The sequence below is a fragment of the Equus przewalskii genome, chromosome 6 (assembly GCF_037783145.1).
Source record: "Equus przewalskii isolate Varuska chromosome 6, EquPr2, whole genome shotgun sequence".
In the NCBI taxonomy this organism is placed as follows: domain Eukaryota; kingdom Metazoa; phylum Chordata; class Mammalia; order Perissodactyla; family Equidae; genus Equus; species Equus przewalskii.
In genome coordinates, this window is record NC_091836.1 from 48,103,689 (window position 1) to 48,124,407 (window position 20,719).

Here is a 20,719-nt window from a genome sequence, read left to right on the forward strand (position 1 = left end):
AAATCAGTAGCATTTCTATACTCCAATAAAGAACTAACAGAAAAAGAACTCAAGAACACAATACCATTCACAATCGCAACAAAAAGAATAAAATACCTTGCGGTAAATTTAACTAAGGAAGTGAAGGACCTATATAATGAAGATTACAAGGCCTTTCTGAGAGAAATGGATGACGACATAAGGAGATGGAAAGACATTCCAGGTACATGGATTGGAAGAATACACATAGTTAAAATGTCTGTTCTGCCTAAAGCAATCTACAGATTCAACACTATCTCAATCAGAATCCCAATGACATTCTTTACAGAAATAGAACAAAGAATTCTAAAATTCATATACGGCAACAAAAGACCGCGACTTGCTAAAGCAATCCTGAGAAAAAAGAACAAAACGGGAGGCATCACAATCCCTGACTTTAAAACATACTACAAAGCTACAGTAATCAAAACAGCATGGTACTGGTACAAAAACAGGTGCACAGATCAATGGAACAGAATTGAAAGCCCAGAAATAAAACCACACATCTATGGACAGTTTATCTTTGAGAAAGGAGCTGAGGACATACAATGGAGAAAAGAAAGTCTTTTCAACAAATGGTGCTGGGAAAACTGGAAAGCCACATGTAAAAGAATGAAAATTGACCATTCTTTTTCACCATTCCCCAAAATAAACTCAAAATGGATCAAAGACCTAAAGCTGAGACCTGAAACCATAAGGCTTCTGGAAGAAAACGTAAGCAGTACACTCTTTGACATCAGTATTAAAAGGACCTTTTCAGACTCCATGTCTTCTCAGAGAAGGGAAAGAATAGAAAGAATAAACAAATGGGACTTCATCAGATTAAAGAGCTTCTTCAAGGCAAATGAAAACAGGATTGAAACAAAAAAACAACTCACTAACTGGGAAAAAATATTTGCAAGTCATATATCTGACAAAGGCTTAATATCCATAATATATAAAGAACTCTCGCAACTCAACAACACATCAAACAACCCAATCAAAAAATGGGCTGGAGACATGAACAGACATTTCTCCAAAGAAGACATACTGATGGTCAATAGGCACATGAAAAGATGTTCATCATCGCTGATCATCAGGGAAATGCAAATCAAAACTACACTAAGATATCACCTTACACCCATTAGAATGACAAAAATATCTAAAACTAATAGTAACAAATGTTGGAGAGGTTGTGGAGAAAAAGGAACCCTCATACACTGCTGGTGGGAATGCAAACTGGTGCAGCCACTATGGAAAACAGTACGGAGATTCCTCAAAAAATTAAAAATAGAACTACCATATGATCCAGCCATCCCACTACTGGGTATCTAACCAAAGAGCCTGAAGTCAGCAATCCCAAAAGTCCTATGTACCCCAACGTTCACTGCAGCATTATTTACAATAGCCAAGACGTGGAAGCAACCTAAGTGCCCATCAACAGATGAATGGATAAAGAAGATGTGGTACATATATACAATGGAATACTACTCAGCTGCGAAACAGAACAAATTCATTCTATTTGCAATAACATGGATGGACCTTGAGGGAATTGTTAAGTGAAATAAGCCAGCTAGAGAAGGATAATCTGTGTATGACTCCACTCATATGAGGAATTTAAAAATGTGGACTAAGAACAGTTTAGTGGACACCATGGGAAAGGTGGGGTGGGGGCTGGGCACAAAGGGTGAAGTGGTGCACCTACAACACGACTGACAAACATTAATGTACAACTGAAATTTCACAAGATTGTAACCTATCATTAACTCATTTAGAAAAATAAAATAAAATAAAGCCATCATGGGCCCGCCTGTGGCCGAGTGGTTAAGTTCACGAGCTCTGCTTCGGTGGCCCAGGGTTTCGTGGGTTCGAATCCTGGCGCGGACGCGGCACCACTCATCAGGCCATGCTGAGGCGGTGTCCCACAAGCCACAACTAGAGCCACTCACAACTAAAATCTACAACTATGGGGGGGGCGGGAGCTGTTGGGAGAAAAAGGACAAATAAAATCTTGAAAAAAAAAAATAGAGCCATCCATGGCTCTGGGGGATAACGATAAGCGGTTAAAATATTGGGTCTGGTTGAAACGCGCCAGGGAGGAAGAAGTGTTGATAATGATCCTATGAATGAAAGAGGGGAAGTGGCTTTGGGAGTGCGGGGAGGCATCTGGAAATTTACGGATTTACTGTCAGTCCCAGGAAGAGCAGCCTGTGGGGAAAGGACTGTGGATTGAGACGCTGCTCCCCAAACATTTGGAAAACTATGGAGAAAACGGGTGCGCTCTGAGGAGAAAGGAGGCTCTGGGGACCCCACAACCAGAGCTCCTCCGCGCACGGAGCCCGGAGACCGAGGCCCGACTGTCCTGCGGGCCCTCCCGCGGGCCCCGCACCGTCTGGGACACGCGGGGCTGCGGCCGCACAGCGGCCCAGAGACGCTCCGGTCCAAGTCGCCGCGCGCAGGGACCACAGGACGCCCGGGGCCCGGCTGCCTGCCCCGCCCCCACGCTGCGGCCGGAGGGGCCTGAGGGCCGAGAGGCGCCACCGCGGACTCGGGGCCGCAGACTCCGGAGGGGACCGAGGGAGGCCGGGCCCCCTCCGCCGCTTCCCACCAGCCCCTCCTTCCGCGTCCTCACCCCGGGGCCGCACACTCACCATTCCTAGGGCTCCTGGGTCCCCTGAGTTCTTCCTACGACCCCCACGGCCACTGCAGGTCACAGGGTGACAGAAGCTGCAGCAGAGCCACCAGGACCCTTACGGCAGACAACAGCTCACGTGCAGCTCCGCAGCAGCCGGAAGCCACCTTAACAGGAAGTCCAGTGCATGGCCCCACCCACCTGCCCCAGAGGCTCCCCTGACTGGACAGTCCCAAACGCCCCGCCCCGTCATGCCAGAGTGGCAGCAGGTGGGAGGCTGAAGGGCTCAGCCAAACCCGCCTGGGCTGGCGGTTGGAACCAGACTCACTTGGCAGGTTTGCGTTTAACCAGAACTTTTTCCTGGCCTGGGGCTGCCTCTATGGTTTCCACCCAGCTCTTTGTGAACTCGTGGGTGCAGGTGTGCAGGGGGAAGTACTGACTGAGTTTCAAACGGCTCAAGTACAGACTGATGCAGGCTCGGCGAGCAGAGGAGTCCATAGAAAGATTTCTTGGACTCTGAAGGGCTAGCAGTAGTGCTCTTTTATTCCGAGCATAGTATGGAATAGGAGGAGAACAGAACCCATGGGCAGTAAAGAGCTGCTGCCTGGGGACAGGACTCATGGGCAGGAAAAGCTGCTGCAGTGTGTTGAGGGTTAGAGCTAAACTTAAGGCATAGGTATGTGAATTATCTCTTTACAAGACGAAGGAAAGAATATGTTTAAAAAGTCGTTAAAATGGTGTCAGTACAGGTGGGGTCTGGTTATTGGGTGGTCCTATAACTTTAGATAAGAATCAGACTGGATGAAGTCAGGATGTCCTGTGCTTCCTGGAGGATGTTGGTGGTGGGGGGAGTCAGCTACATGAAGTTACTAGACAAGAACAATAAACAACACTTAAGTCCTTGCCATCCCCATTAAAAGTTTCTAGAGATAAGATCATCCCCCTTCCTCCTGGTGCAGAGAGGGAGACACCCCCACAGATGGAGACTTCCTTCAAAAATGCAAATGTCTCTCAACAAAGGGCAAGCAAATTCCACTCCTCAGAGCCTCCTTCCCGCCTGCAGTTTTTTAAAAAGTAACCAGCCTAAAATCATCATCATAACCCCCCCGAACCCTTTGGCCCTGAAATCTGTTGGGGGTATGGACAATGGTCAGTGTTCTGTAACTACTTCAGGCTGTATAAGGTCGTAGAGCTGTCCCTAAAAGGGGCCATAGGTACAGGTAGGAAGTTCAGAGGACTGGAAGGTTAGGCCACAGAGTTCAAGGCTGACAAGGTACACGGATCCTCTGGAGATGAGAGAATCAGTTGACGAGAGGTGGTCCAGGAGGTGAAACTTTGTTGACATGCAGAACACAAGCAACGAAATAGACAGCAAATTATAATAAGAAAGACAAGCAATATGATTAACCCAATGAATAAGGTTTTGATAGTAGTCCCGAAACCTGGTCCTGACCAGGAGTTCAACCAATCATTTAGAGATAGGGTAGGGTCAGACATGGATTTAATTTGGTGGCTCATATCAGACAGGAAGCCAGAGATATTTTGATGGTAGTCAGAAATATAGACACAACAGTCCGTTTTTATAATGGTACAAGCATGCCCCTGTGCTGCTGTCAAGACATCCATTGCCATTTGGTTTTGGAGGACTGTCTTACGCAATTGGGAAACTTCTAAATCGAGCAGCGAAAGGCTATGTCATGTATCATTTAATGCCTTCATAGTAAATTTGTTTAGACCTTCCATGTGCCAGATAATACTTTTGATTCCTAATTGGGGAAGGAAAATTGAGGCAAGGTGGTCATACCAGTGGAAGACAGAGCGGGTCCAGCGTTGTTGCAGGTTGGATAGGTTAGCAGGAGGAGATATAGTAAATGTAGTTCTATCTTGCATCCAGACGAAGCCTAGGGTGCATCATCCAGTCCATCCAGGTGGCAGCCAAGGCCATAAGTTGGAGCCACATAACCACTGAGTGCCATTAGGGGCTAACCAACGTACGCTGGGCCGCCTATCCCAGTCAGTCCCAAACCAACCAGTACTTTTTAAGGCTATGATATGAGAACACATATAACGGGGAATTTTCCCCATAGGTTGGGTGCTATTAGGCCACGTGTCACAGGTGTGATTGGTTTGTTCCCAACATGGAGTGGCCTTTTGACTGAGTTGACCACTAGAAGGAGTGAGCCAAATATATTCGTCCCAAATTTGATATAGTCCGTCCTGTGCGTATCGATAGGTTGGGGACGTTACCTTTGGAACTTCTTGTTTATGATCACCTGTGGCACAGCAAATCTAGTTAGTATTTGGGCAGCAGTGCTGAAGGTTTGATTGTAGCCGGGGAACTCCCAGATGTCAGAGACAGATGGCCACAAGGAGACATTATGATTAGTAATAGATGAAACTTGTAAAAGAGAAGAGCTAGAAATGTATTGCATAGTGAAGAGAAGCATTGCACGCCAATCAGTACCCTGGAGGGGAAAGACCCACCAGGAGAGGGCAGAAGTACTAGACAGAGGCAAGAGTCCACAAACCCAACACGTGGTTTGGTTACGGAGCTCAGCATAATGTTGAGCCCATTTTTAAAAAGAATTGTTTGTCATTACAAAAGGAGATAAGAGGAAAATAATCAAGATAGGGTTCATTTTGTTCTAAAAAGTAGTTTTAAATCACTGGTTTGTTCACAAGAGTGGTCCGGTTGAACAGCAGGATCTGGATCAGCTTTGTCCTGAATACAAGTCATAAGTTTTATTCGGGAAATATGTGTCCAAGAAGTACGATCTTTTAATATTATAGCTGTGGGGCTACTTAGAATGACTTGATAAGGTCCTTTCCATTTTGGGCTTAACCCATCGGAATGTGTTTTCCAATCTTTTCAATATACCATCTCTCCAGGATTTACCTGGCAAGGTATATTGGCAGACAATCGTTCCGGCTTAGGTAAATGATTATTAACATAGTCACTTAGTTCCTTTCGTATTAGACCAGCCTCAGTGCAATATCGACATAGTTGGTGGTAATCAGAGTCCAATACTATATCGGTGGATAGAAAGGGCCTTCCATACAGGCTTTCATAAGGGCTTAACCCTAAACTGTTCTTAGGGGCATTCTCATCCATAGGAGGCCAACAGGTAAGAGTGTAATCCTAGTTTCCTGAGTCTCGAGACTTAAGTTGGAGAGATGTCGGTTTAGACTATGGTTTGCCTTCTCCACTTTCCCAGAGGATTGTGGATGCCAAGCTGAATGCAAATAGTATTTAATTTGTAAAGCTGAAGAGACCTGTGGTGTTATTTGAGCTATGAAAGATGGACCATTACCACTCTGTAAGGTCTTGGGCAAGCCAAAGCATGGGATAATCTCCCTTAAAAGGGCCTTTGTTACTTCGATTGCAGGTTCACTTCGACAAGGGAAGGCCTCAGTCCAGCCTGTAAAGGTATCGACAAACACCGAAAGATATTTATAGCCATGACATGGAGACATTTGGGTAAAATCCAGTTGCCAATCTTCCCCGGGAGAGGTGCCCCATCGTTGTATAGGCCCTAACAGAGGAGGTGGTTTAGCTGTCCCCTCTGGATTTACTTGAGCACAAGTGGCACAAGAGCGGCAGATCTGTCTAATGGTGGCATGGAAAGTATGGCCATCGAAGGATTCAGAAAGTAGCTGAGTCAATGATTGTTTGCCAAAACGGGTAGCCTGATGAATTCCATTAAATAATTTCCATTGAAGGCTTTTACATATGAAAATTTTTCCCTGGTCATTAATTAGCCAAGACTATTTTGTTTCCTGGGTATATCGCTTTTCTTGAGCCAGGGTTATTTCTTGAGTTGTATAAGTAGGACTAATAAGGCCCAAAGCAGGGGGAGTGGGGAGTAAGCTTAAAAGATTACTTTGTTTAGCCGTCTGTTTAGCTTCCCGGTCAGCAAAGTTATTATCCATGCTCTCAAGGGATAAATCCTTCCGACGTCCCTGGCAATGGACCACAGCCACTTGCTTTGGAAGAAGCACAGAGTTTTAAAAGAGCCGAAATCTCTCCTCCATGTTTGATAGGGGATTTCTTTGTATTGAGTAAACCCCTTTCCTTCCATATGACCCCATGTGCATGTAGGACCAAGAAGACATATTTTGAGTCAGTGTAAATATTAATAACCATATCCTTCGCCAGGTGAAGGGCTCGGGTAAGAGCGATGAGTTCAGCCTTTTGAGCAGACGTATTGGCTGGAAGGGCTTCTGCCTCAACAACGTGCAAGGCGTTTACTATGGTGTAGCCTGCCTTGTGTATGCCCTGTTCTGTGAAGCTACTACCATCTACAAACCAGGTGTCATCCGCATTACCTATGGGTGAGTCCAGCAGTCAGACCTGCTAGAGTACCCTTGTTCTATGATTTCAGAGCATGTGTGCTCCAAATTCTGAACTGGGTAGTCAGGACTGGGCATAAGGTCTGAAGGATTAATTGTTAGACACAGCTTAAGGATGATCTCAGGGGCGTCTAGGAGGATGGCCTGATATTTAGTTAGATGTCCTCCAGTCATCCATTGATGTCCCTTAGTTTGTAACACGGCTTGTACCTGATGGGGAGTCATGACAGTTAAAGGTTGTCCCATAGTTAATTTAGAGACCTCCTCAACTAATAGAGCTGTAGCTGCTATAGCCTTTGAGCAGGCTGGCCATCCCAAAGCCTCCGAGTCTAGAGTCTTTGAGAAATATCCAACAATTCGGGTCTCTGGGCCTAGTCTTTGGGTTGAGGGTACCAAGGGCCTGGCCCTGCTTTTCGGTAACATGAAGAGTAAAAGGCTTGTTGCCGTTAGGCAGAGCCAGGGCTGGGGCGGAAGACAATCGCTGTTGAATCAACCGAAAGGCCTTATCTTCTTTTTGTGTCCACTCCAGAGGTTCCGTATCAGGTCCTCTGGTTGCTTCATTTAAAGGCTTTGCTGTTACCCCAAACTGAGGAAGCCGTAAACGACAGAATCCTGCCGTACCAAGGAAAGTGGGAAGTTGTCTTTTTGTCTTTGGTGGTCCAAGTTCGAGGACAGTCTTTTTCGTATTTATAAAAAGTGCCCGGTATCCTGGGGTTAAATCATAGCCCAAATAGGACACCTGCTGTTGTGAAATTTGTGCCTTTTTTGGGGACACCCGATATCCCTGTTGGGCTAAGAAATTAAGGACAAGGACAGTATTGTGATCAGAATTCTCCTTTGGGGGACTACAAATAAGAATATCATCAACATATTGTATTAAACCACCAAGAGGGAGCTGGACATCTCGCAGATCCTTGCCTAGGGCACTTCCAAACAAATGGGGGCTATCCTGAAAACCTTGCAGGAGGATGGTCCATGTCACTGGATAGGAAGAGCTTCACTAGGAAACATCCATTCAAAGGCGAATAAAGGCAGGGAAGTGTCATCCAAAGGAATACAAAAGAAAGCATCCTTTAAGTCCAGGACTCTGAACCAATTACAGTTTTCTGGGATCTGGGAAAGTGTAGTATCTGGCTTAGGCACGATGGGGTGGATAGGAACAGTGGCCTCATCACTTATGCGGAGGTCCTGGATCAAAGGATAATCTCCATTTGGCTTCTTTACAGGCAAGATAGGAGTATTATAGGGAGATTGACATCACTTAAGGAGGCCCTGAGTGAGGAATTTTAGTAAAAGGGGTTGTAATCCTTCAATTGCCTCTGGTGTTAAAGGGTATTGCTTCTTCTGGGGTACAAGAGTAGAGTCCCGCAGGGTAATAGAGACTGGCTGTGCTGTTACAGCTCTTCCTGGAAGGGAGCAGTCCCAAACCTGGGGATCAACTGCTTCCCATATATGGGGTGGAATATCAGAGGGTATCTGGGAAACAACAGAGCTTGGAGAGAGAGCCACAAACAAGCCGTCCTCCTCACGTGTTAGAATAAATTAGCTTCCTAATTTTTTCATTGTCATCCTAATAATAGAGTGGGACAAGAAGGTAGGACTAGGAAAGTACGGGAAAACACCTGAGTCCGATATTGGCAAGATAAAGGAAGAGTTTGGTAACAAAACTTAGAGTGGCCCTCTATTCCGACAATTTTTTGATGGGACTTACGAGTTGGGCCAGAGTGGCAAACAAGTACAGAGTAAGTGGCTCCCCTCTCAATAAGAAAATTGATTTGCTTACCTTCCACATCCAGAGTCACCCGTGGCTCAGTCTGTTCAGTGGTGATGGGAGCCGGACTGGCCTCTGGGCCCCTTCAGGCGGAGTCCTCAGGATCACATCTCCGGGCAGGGAAGTGTGTTCTTCGCCCCTCCTCACTCTGGAGGCGAGGACAATCACGCTTCCAACGTCCCTCTCGCTTGCAGAGAGGACAAGGCCCAGGAGGAAGATCATTTCTTGGGCACTTTTTGCTCCAGGGTCCACATTGACGGCAACAGTAACAAGGGACTCACCTGGGCCTCCGGCATTGGTAGTTTGAGACCTGGGCCCCTGGTTAGCCTGTTTCTGTGGCCTATGCACAATGGGGGCTGCTGAAAATGTGAGCCTGTGCCTTACCCTGTAACTTTGCCCTTCTGTCCTTATCCTGTTTAAGAGTCAAGTCCCGATCATTGAACCCCTGAGTAGCAACCTCCAGAAATCTCTGTACAGGTGTTTGGAGACCCAAGGCCAATTTAGCCAATTTTCGGCGTATGTCTGGGGCAGATTGACTCATGAAGTGCATGTTTAGAATAGTAATCCCTTCTGGAGAAGTAGGGTCTAGATTAGTGTATTTTTGAATAGCTTCAGCTAATCTCCCTTGAGAAAGGGCAGGGTTTTCATCTGTTCCCTGAGTTATTTCCTGGAGTCTGTCAAAATTGACGGGCTTTGTAAATCCCTTCTTTATTCCCTCTGTTAAACAAGTAACCATGTGATTCCGTTGTCCTCGATCTTCTTCATTCCTATGATCCCATTTCTGTCTGTATCTGGCGCCACACTGCCTCCTACTGGATATTTATGTCTGTCTCTAGTATGTAATTCGTCTGCAAATTCATGTGCTCCCGCCCAAAGACGATTTCTTTCATCTGTAGTGCAGCAACGAGTAAGAATAATATAAATATCCTGCCAGCTCAATTCAAAGATCATAATGAGCTTTTGAAAGCCATCAATAAATTGGGAAGGATTTTCTGAATATCTACCCAGTTGTGTCTTAAGTTGAGCCGTATCAGACACTGAAAATGGCACATGGACTCGAATGGTCCCCATTTCCCCATTTGCTACGTCGTGGAGAGGGAAATGTCCAGGATTATAAGAGGTCCCACTCCTCGTATGACCTGCAGCACTTATGGGGATTGAGGACTCAATTTTAGCTTCCTTCTCACAGGGAGGGGGTATTTTGGTCTTTGAGTCCTCGGGAGAGGTTAATTGGGCAGGAGCTCCAGGGGCCTTAGGAAGAGGTCTAACAAGGCAGTCATCATCTAATATATCAGGGGCAGGTTTTTCTACTTTAGTTGGGGAAGCTAGACACATGCGACAAACTGCTCTGAGTTCAGGATCTTGACGTAGGGCCATTAATGCTTGAATATAAGGGATTTCAGACAATTTTCCCAGGCGGCAGCAAAATAAGTCTAGTTGAAAAATAGTATTAAAATTTAGGGTGCCATTCATGGGCCATTTTTCCTCATTCAGGTTATATTGAGGCCAAACAGTATTACAGTAAAAGATAAGTGTCTTTTTCTTGAGATCTTGTAGATCAAATTTTGCACAGTTATTTAAAAGGCAACCCAAAGGTGAATCCTTAAAAATGGAATTAGAAGCTCCCATGGTCTTAAGAAGCAAAAAGACAAAAGAAGAGAGATGAAAGAAAAGAGTCCATTACCTTTAAAATCCCCCCTCAACCTAGGCCAGCATCCTACCCGTCGTTCATCCTGTGGGGTTCCTACAGCAAGGAGTGTTGGGGGCATCCCCTGGCACTGCATCCATTGTATACCTTCCGTTATTATGCCTGGCAGTAATAGGTGCCTGGTGAATGGTACCCACGATAAAAGAAGTTTAAGAGAGATAAAAGAAAAGGATCCATTACCTTGAAAATCCCCCCTGTTGGGGTTCCTATGGCAAGGAATGATGAGGGCATCCCCCTGCATTGCATCCCTTGTATATCATCCCTATTATGCTTGGCAGTAATAGGTGCCTGGTGAATGGTTCCTGAGATAAAAGGATAGAGAAAAAACAGAGAAGTTTTCCGCTGGCCTGGGGGACATTCTACCCAATTGCATCCTGGAGCCATTCTCCCAAGAATGGGTTCCCATACTCAACCAAAGGTTAGAGTTTGGTACTTTCCTTGAACTGGAGTCCCAGTTGGGACTTTCTCTTGGTTCGGAGTGTGGTCAGGAGCCATCGGGAGGGATGCCAATCCGGCCTTGGGAAAAGAAACCTGCCATGGAGTCTTGGAGATTGGCGACCATCCTAATGACTTAAGTGGTCGACCCGCCCCCATGTAAAATTTATATATTAGAGATAGGATTAGGAAGGAATGGATTAATTCATTCTACATCACCCTCAGCCTTAAGGTACTGATTCCCTTCAAGCTGAATGCCATGATTTGCCCCATAGAGTAGCCGTGGGCAGCAAAGTGGATTCATACAGCTGTTCAAGAAAGTTCCTGATGGAGAAGTGAATTTAGATCCATCCTTGAAAAAGAGAGGATGGCACAAGGAAAAAAGGGCACTTACCAGAACTTGAGCTCACAAGCCAATGAAGCAAGACCCCCATACGGGGCACCAGAAATGATGCAGGCTGGGGAGGCGAGGAGTCGAAAGAAAGATTTCTTGGACTCTCAAGGTCTGGCAGTAGTACTGTTTTATTCAGGGAATAGTATGGAATAGCATGGGGACAGGACCCATGGGCAGGAAGAGCTGCTGCAGTGTGTTGAGGGTTAGAGCTAAACTTAAGGCATAGGTATGTGAGTTATCTCTTTACAAGACAAAGGAAAGAATATGTAAAAAGAGTTGTTAAAATGGTCTCAGTGCAGGTGGGGTCTGGTTATAGGGTGGTCCTATAACTCTAGATAACAATCAGGCCGGATTAAGTCACAATGTCCTATGCTTCCAGGAGGATTTTGGTGGTGGGGCGGGGGGGAGTCAGCTACATGAGGTTACCAGACCAGCACTGTAAACAAGACTTAAGTCCTTGCCATCCCCATTAAGAGTCTCTAGAGATAAGATCATCCCCCCTTCCTCCTGGTGCAGAGAGGGAAACACCCCCACAGATGGAGACTTCCTTCACAAATGCAAATATCTTCATCAAAGGGCAAGCACATTCCACTCCTCAGAGCCTCCTTCCCCTCTGCAGTGTTTTTAAAAGTAACCAGCCTGAAATAATCCTCATCACAGACCATGAGGGTGACCCAGGCCAGGCCACATGGAAATAATAGGATCTTAGGTCCTCTATGGGCCATGGGCTTGTGATAAGGCTGCGAGGCCAACCGTGGAACTCTGACCCTTGTTGAGAAACACTGACACTTAAATGTGACCTCACCATCTGTGATAAAGGGTCAGGCTCCCTTTTATTCAGTGATCCTTGTTAGCAATGAGCCTTCCAGCCATCCCTCCCCACCCCACTCACTTGCTACTGAAGATAAAGACTCCATGGGGACTGGCCCAGTGTGTAGTGGTTAAGTTCACACGCTCTGCTTCAGGTGGTCTAGGGTTCGCAGGTTCAGATCCCGGGTGTGGACCTACACACCACTCATGAAAGCCACCCTCTGGCGGTGTCCCACATACAAAATAGAGGAAGACAGGCAACAGATAGCTTAGGGCCCATCTTCCTCACCAAAAAAGAAAAAAAAAGATAAAATGCCTCAGAACACTTGGCTCTGGTGGGAAGTTTGAATCCCACAGACTAGGCTGGGTGCAAGGACTCTTCTCAGTGTAACCACAGGGTGTTACATGTGTTCATTAAAGTCTCAGGTGTACATTTGACACTGGAAGGAAATTTATTTTAGATCAGCTTTTGCCCTTGTCCCTAGGGACCTCTCAAATGTTAACGGCTCTAATATCCACATCTAAGGCCGTTGACCTACCTTCCCTGATACAAGAAAAATGACGTCTTTTTGCAACTGTCGGATGCACCTGGAAACTCTTCCCCCACCCCTTAGCTTTATCAAGGGATAACTGAACAACACACCTGTCCATATTGAGAGATCACAGTGCGATGACTTGATATATGTATACAATTTGTATACTTGAAATTTGCTAAGACAGCAGATGAAGTCTTCTCACCACACACACACAAACAAACACACACACACACACACAATGTGCCTAAGTACCCAGGAGTGGAATTGATGGGTCACATGGTAATTTTAGTTTTTATATTTGAGGAACTCCCAGACTTTTTCCACAGTAACTACACCATTTTGCATTCCCACCACCCACGTGTGAGAGTTCAAATTTCTAAATACATCCTCAACAACACTTGTTTTTACCTCACATCTTGATTCCAGCCATCCTGGTGGGGGTGAAGTGGTATGTCACTACGGTTTTGATTTGTGTTTCCTTCCTCACTAAGGATGCCCAGCATCTTTTCATATGCTCTTGAGCATTTCCCTGTCTTCCTTGGAAAATAGTGTATTCAAATCCTTTACCATATTTAAATAGAGTTTTTTGCCTTTTTCTAATTAAGTTTGAAGTGGTCTTTAGGCATTTTTGATACAAGTTCCTTATCAGAATTACGATTTGCAGAATTTTCTTCCATTCTATAGGTTGTGTTTTCACTCTCTTGGCTTAAAAGTTTTGCTTTTGATTGTGGTACCATACGCATACCATAAAATTTACATTTTCAACATTTTTTAAGTGTGTAGTTCAGTTGTAGCACATGTCAGAATTGGCTTTCTTTTTTAAGCTGAATGATACACCATTGTATGTATGTGCCAGATTTTCTTGATCCATTCATCCGTTGAAGGGCACTTGGGTTACTTCCACCTTGTGGCAAACGTGTAAAATGCTAGTATAAAAAGCAGTGGACGTATATGTGTTGAAGTCCCTGCTTTCAAATCTACTGCGATTCCCAGAAGCAGCATTGCTAGTGCAGGCAGTAACTCGGTTTGTAATATTTAGAAGAATTGCCATGTTGCATTCATACCATCCAAATAGTTTTTTATTCACAGCAGCAGTGCACAAGAGTTCCAAAGGGTGTGTTCACTGTCTCGATGGGGTCCTTTGAAGCACAAAAGTTATTGATTTGATGAAGTGCAAATAACGTAGTTTTTCCCGTTTTTGCTCTCAGTGTCTTATCTAATAATTCTTTGCCAAACCCAAGGTGATTAAGTTTTTTCTTATATTTTACCTGATTGTGTTATTGTTTACTCTAAGTTTTAGGTCTTCATCCTTTATGGTAAATTATCGTATGTGATGTCAGATGAGGATAAAACCTCTTTTTTTGCATATGGCCATCCACTTGCCAAGCACCCATTTATGAAAAGAATATTCTTGCCCCATTCTTGGCAATTTTTAAAAATATCAGTGGACCACAGAGGTATGGATTTAGTTCTCAAATCTCAATCTACTCCATAGATCTGTATGTCTGTCCTTGTGTTAGTACCACACACTCTTGATTACCATGGCATATGACAAAGTTTGAAACCAAGAAATGTTAGTCCTACCATTTTGTTTTTCTGTTTCCAAGATTGCTTTGACTACTCTGACTCTCTTGCAATTCCCATAATTTTATGAGCGAGCCTGCCACTTTGTGTAGAGGAATCACTTGGCATCAATGACAGGTATGTGCTGAATCTCAGGTCATCTGGGGAATAGTGCCATTTCAACAATGTTAAGTCTTCTGATTCATGAAATTGGGATGTTTTGCCATTTATTTATACCTTTTTAATTTTTTCTACCCATATTTTGCACTTTTCTGGGTATCCATTTTGTACTTCTTTGGCTAAGTTTATTCCAAAGATGTTATTCTTTTGAACTTACTGTCAATGCATTTCTTCATTTCATAATCAGATTGTTCATTGCAAGTGTATAGAAATACAATTGATTTTTATATCTTGATCTTGTATCCTACCATGTTGCTAACTGTAATTATCAGTTCTAATAAACTTTGTAGTGGATTCCTGACAGTTTTCTAAAACCAAGATACCTCAACTGGAAGTAGAGATAGTTTTACATCTTTCTAACCCTTCTTTATGCATTTTCTTTTCTTTTCCTGCATAAAGATTCCAGCTAAAATCTCCCGTACATTCTGGAATAGAAGTCGCAAGAGCAGACATGCTTCGTTGATTTCTTTCTTTAGGGGAAAGCAGCCAGTCTTTTCCAATTAAATATTATACTAGCTGTGACTTTTCCATAGATGCTCATTATGACATTAGGAAATTTCCTTAATTCCTGGTAATCTGAGAGCTTTCACCATGAAAGGGTACTGGATTTTGTCAGTTATTTTCCCTGTGTTCTGTTGAAATGATGTGACGCTATTGTTGCTTTTTAGTCTGTTGATATCCTTGATGACATAAATGGATTTTGGATATTAACCCAACCTTTCATCCCTTGAATAAATCCTTCTCGATGATGGTGCATAATTCTTTTGTATTTTCTTGGATTGGGTTTGCTGGTATTTGCTGCAGCTGGCCTCAAAAAATGAGTGCAAATTATTCTCTCCATTCTGATTTTTAGAAGAGTGTGTGGGGAATTGATATTAAGGATCTCTGAAGGTTTCAGAGATTTCTGTGCTGAAATATTCTGGGCCTAGCTTTCGTTTGTGGGTGGTCGCTTGTTTACCAATTCAACCCCTTCACTTGTTTACTTCAATTCCGATTTTCCAGTTATTCTTGATTTAGGTTCCCTAGTTTCTGTCTTTTAGGAATTTATCCATTTCATCTCAGTTCTCTAATTTGTTTCCTTTTCTTCTTGCTTTTGGGTTTGGTACCTCATCTTTTCAAGTCGGTTAAAGCAAAAGGTTGGGTTACTGATTTGAGATCTCTCTTCTTTGTCAGTATAGCCATTAATGCCTATAAATTTATTTCTTTGTACTGTTTTAGTTGCAGGCCATAAACTTTCACCCCGCAGGTATGTTACAATGTTCCTTATTAGATTTAGTAATATTTTTTGTTTTAAAGTCTATTTTGCTAGATATTTGTGTCATCTCTCCAGCTGAATTTGGGGGGCTGAATCCAGATGTACATTTTCCCCTGCTTTTCCTTTCAATCGTATCTTTGAATCTATAGTGTGCTTCCTGTACAGACCATGTATTTAGATCGTGGTTTGTTTGTTTTAATCTGAAGTGACAATCACTTCCTCCTGCCTGGATCATGTAATGCAATCGCATTTAGTATTCCAGACCTAGTTGCAATGACACCTGCCTTTTTAGTTTTAATTTATACAATTCTCATGTTCTTTTTACTTTCTCCACTCCTTCTCTTTTTTTTTGAAAGATTTTATTTTTCCTTTTCTCCCCAAAGCCCCCCGGTACATAGTTGTATATTTTCAGTTGTGGGTCCTTTTAGTTGTGGCATGTGGGACGCTGCCTCAGCACGGCCTGATGAGTGGTGCCATGTCCACGCCCAGGATCTGAACCGACACCCTGGGCCACCAAAGCAGAGCGCGCCAACTTAACCACTCGGCCATGCGGCTGCCCCTCTCCTCTCCTTCTTTATGGCTTTCTATTGCATTAACTGAATATCTTCTAATGGAGCATTGCAGTTTTTAAATGACTTCTTCACTCTATTTTTGAAGTTCTTTCTTCTTTAGGGGTTGCTCTACTATTCAACACATGCTTCTTAATTTATAAGAAGGAGCTTCAGATTACACCAACTTCATTCCAGTGATGCACAAAATCTTTACTCATATAGAGCTCTATTCTCTTTTGTCATTTTTGTGGTATTATTGTTATGCAGATTACATCTACTAAGGCTAGAACCAATAATATCTTGTTACATTTATTTCTTTACTGTCTATAGTCACTTCCTTAGCACAACACAGCTTTGCTCCCACCCAGGACCTTTGTGCTTTTACTGAGAAACAAATTACACATATATTACAGCTCTATATGGAATAAGGACAACAGCACATTAAATACATGCTATTTTATACAGTTTCCTTGATATCAGCTAAAAGAAAGGAAAAAATGGGTATTTATTCTGTCTTCAATATACAATTACTTGTACTGCTGTTCTTCTCTCTTTAGGTTGATATCAACTACCATCCTGGGTCACTTGATTTCAACCTGAAGAACTCCATCAATAACCTCATAAGGCAGTTGCCTATTAATATACTTTCTCAGTTTTTGTTAATCCGGGAAAGTCTTTATTTCATCCTTATACTCTATAAAGTAGTTTTGGTGAATATGGGATTCTTGGCTGACAGGTCTTTTCTTTGTTCACTTACAATATGTTGTCCCTCTGCCTCCTAACCTCCCGTTTCTCTGCTGAGACATCACTTGTTAATTTTACTGCGGTTTCCTGGAAGAGATGGGTTATGTTTTCAACAGCTGTTTTTTCCCCAGTGTACAGTTCCTACTTTCTGGGATCTTTGCACGTTTCATATCTTTGCTACAATCCATACGTTATAGGTAATATATTGTAGCAACTGGGTACCGGTCCCCTTCCTACTGGGACTCTTTATTATTATTAGCTTGTTTCTTTGTTCAGTGACTAGGCAGAGTATTCTAGCTAAGTCCATGTCCTCCACACAGAGGGAAACTTCTGACTTAGCCCCTGGAATCGGGCATGGCTTTGGCTGTGTCTGCTGTCCTGACACAGTGGCATGGGGGTTCTCTTCCTCTTCCATGGACACAACCTGTGCTTAAACTAGATTAACTGCTGGCTGTTGCTCTATTTCCACCAACGTCCTGGGGTCATAACTTGCTCTACCAAATACTCCAGTGAAATGCTGGCTCCTTTGAAGAAATACTTCGTGAAGCCCCTGTTTAATATTTGTTCTCACCCATCCAAGTGTCATTCCAGCACTCTGATTCCCTGGTTCTCTCAGGAAACCTAGTCAGCCTACAGTCTAAGCTGTGTCTTCATAAAATAGACAGATCTGCTAATTGTCTTTCACCTCATTCTCCAATTTTTAAAATTATTTTATTGAGGTCATAATAGTTTATATGGTTGTGAAATGTCAGGTGTACATTATTATGGTCAGTCACCACATATATGTGCCCCTTTACCCCTTATGCCCACTGCCCCACCCTCTTCCCAGCTGGGAACCACTAATCTGTCCTCTTTGTCCATGTGTTTGTTTATCTTCCACATATCAGTGAAATCCTGTGATGTCTGTCTTTCTCTGTCTGCCTTATTTAGCTTAACATAATACCCTCAAGGTCAATCATGTTGTTACAGATGGGATGATTTTCTCTTTTTTTCTGGCTGAGTAGTATTCCATTGTATATATGTCCCACCTCTTCTTTACACAATCATCAGTTGATGGGTACTTGGATTGCTTCCACATCTTGGCTATTGTGAATCATGCTGCAATGAACATAGGGGTGTATAAGTCTCTTTGAATTGTTGTTTTCAAGTTCTTTGGATAAACAGCCAGTAGCAGGATAGCTTTATCATATGGTATTTCTATTTTTACTTTTTGAGAAATCTCCATACTGTTTTTCATACTGGCTGCACCAGTTTGCATTCCTACCAGCAGTGTATGAGGTTCTCTTTTCTCCACATCCTCTCCAACGTTTGTTGTTTTCTGTCTTGGTGACTGTAGCCATTCTAACGGGTGTAAGGTGACAGCTCATTGTAGTTTTGATTTGCATTTCCCTAATGATTAGTGATGTTCAAAAGTCTTTTCATGTGCCTGTTGGCCATCTGTCTATCTTCTTTGGAAAGGTGTCTGTTCATATCCTCTGCCCATTTTTGATTGAATCATTTGTTTTTATACTGTTCAGTTGAATGAGATCTTTATATATATATTGGAGATTAACCCGTTATCAGATGTATGTTTTGCAAATATTTTCTCCCAGCCTTTTTTTATATTCTCTTTTCATTTTGTTCCTGTTTCTTTGGTTTTGCAGAAACTCTTTAGTCTGACGTGATTCCACTTGTTTACTTTTTCTTTTGTTTCCCCAGCCTGAGTAGACATAGTATTCAAAAACATGCTGCTAAGACTGATGTCCAAGAGTGTACTGCCTATATTTTATTCTAGGAGATTTATGGTTTCACATCTTACCTTCAAGTCTTTAATCCATTTTGAGTTAATTTTGGTGTTTGGTGAAAGATAGTCGTCTACTTTCATTCTTCTGTTCATGGCTGTCCAGTTCCCCCTACACCATATATTGAAGAGACTTCTCTTTCTGTGTGGTATGTGCTTGTCTGTGAAAGATTAGCTAGCCATACATGTGTGATTTTTACTTCTGGGCTTTCCATTCTCTTCCATCAATATGTGTCTGTTTTTGTACCAGTACCATGCTGTTTCGATTACTATAGCTTTGTAACATCTTTTGAAGTCAGGGATTGTGCTGCCTCCAGCTTTGTTCTTTTTTCTCATGATGGCTTTAGATATTCGGAGTCTTTTGTTGCCCCATATGAATTTTAGGATTCTTGGTTCTATTTCCCCAAATACTGTCATTGGGATTCTGATTGGGATTGCATTGAATCTGTAGATTGCTTTAGGTAGTATGGACATGTTAACTATATTTATTCTTCTAATCCACGTGCATGGAATATCTTTTCATCTCTTTATATCATCATTGATTTCTTTTAATAATGTCTTATAGTTTTCATTGTATGAGGCTTTCACCTCCTTGGTTAAATTTATTCCTACATATTTTATTCTTTTTGTTGCAATTGTAAATGGGATTGTATTCTTGAGTTCTCTTTCTGTTAGTTTGTTATTAGAGCAAGGAAATACAACTGATGTTTGTAAGGTGATTTTCTGCCCTGCCACTTTGCTGTAGTTGTTGATTATTTCTAATAGTTTTCTGATGGATTCTTTAGGGTTTTCTTAAATAGAATCATGTCATCTGGCAGCAGCGAGAGTTTGAAGTTCTTCCTTGGCAACTTGGATGCCTTTCATTTCTCTTTTCTTGCCTGATTACTCTGGACACAACCTCCAGTACGCTATTGAATAAGAGTGGCCAGAGTGAGCACTGTTTTCTCTTTCCTGTTCTCAGAGGGATGGCTTTCAGTTTTTCTCCAAGAGTATGACATTGCTTAGGTTTGTCATATATTCCCTTTATTATACTGAAGAGCTTTCCTTCTATACGCATTTTATAGATAGTTTTTATCAAGAATGGATGTTGGATCTTGTCAAATCCTTTCCTTCCATCTATTGAGATGATCACATGATTTTTATTCCTCATTTATTAAAGTGGTATATCACATCGATTCGTGGGTGTTGAAGCATCTCTGCATCCCTGGTATAAATTCCAGTTGATCATGGCATAGGATCCTTTTAATGTCTTGCTGTACTCAGCTGGCCAATATTTTGTTGAGCATTTTTGCATCTATGTTTATCAGGAATATTGGTCTGTAATTTTCCTTGTTTGTTTTGTCCTTGTCTGGCTTTAGGATCAGGGTGATGTTGGCCTCATAGAATGAGTTAGCAAGTGTGCCATCTTCTTAAATTTTTTGGAACAGTTTGAGAAGAATACACATTCTTCTTGTTTGAATGTTTGGTAGAAGTCTCCAGAGAAGCCATCTGGTCCTGGATTTTTTTGGTCTTTTTTTCCTTTTTTTCTTTGGAGGAAGGTCATCCCTGAGCTAACATCTGCTGCAAATCCTCCTCTTTTTGCTGAGAAAGACTGGCCGTGAGCTAACATCTGTGCCCATCTTCCTCTACTTTATATGTGGGACACCTACCACAACATGGCTTGCTAAGCAGTGCCGTGTTGGCACCTGGGATCCGAACCAGAGAACTGTGGGCTGCCAAAGTGGAAGATGTGCAGTTAACTGCTGTGCCACCAGGCCGGCCCCTGGAATTTTCTTTCTTGGGAGGTTTTTGATTACTGTTTCTATCTCTTTACTTGTGATTGGTCTATTCAGATTCGCTATTTCTTCTTGACTCAGTTTTGGGAGATTTTATGAGTCTAAGAATTTATCCATTCCTTCTAGATTGTCCCATTTGTTGGCATACAGGTTTTCACAGTATTCTCGTATAATCCTTTGTATTTCTGTGGTATCTGTTGCAATTTCTTCTCTTTCATTTCTTATTTTATTTATTTGA

The 20,719-nt window shown here is 42.8% G+C and overlaps 1 protein-coding gene and 1 long non-coding RNA gene across 14 annotated transcripts in view; one reads left to right on the top strand and one right to left on the bottom strand.

Annotated features, from left to right (window-relative positions):
• LOC103545992 (zinc finger protein 709-like) overlaps positions 1-20,719 on the bottom strand; it is a 515,885-nt gene that overhangs the window by 21,694 nt on the left and 473,472 nt on the right. The window contains exon 1 of one of the 13 annotated variants that reach the window (XM_070625404.1): positions 2,649-2,802. The exons of the other annotated variants lie outside the window; for them this stretch is intronic. Within the exon in view, the coding sequence (XP_070481505.1) occupies positions 2,649-2,651 (3 nt within the window). The 5' untranslated portion in view covers positions 2,652-2,802. Of the gene's footprint in view, positions 1-2,648; positions 2,803-20,719 lie in introns of those variants that run through there. 13 annotated transcript variants of the gene reach the window in all.
• LOC139084135 (uncharacterized) overlaps positions 2,846-20,719 on the top strand; it is a 38,136-nt gene continuing 20,262 nt past the window's right edge. Inside the window, exons 1-3 of the long non-coding RNA XR_011541483.1 lie at positions 2,846-2,964; positions 6,016-6,056; positions 6,786-6,961. This is a non-coding gene — a long non-coding RNA (uncharacterized lncRNA). The remainder of the gene's footprint in view (positions 2,965-6,015; positions 6,057-6,785; positions 6,962-20,719) is intronic.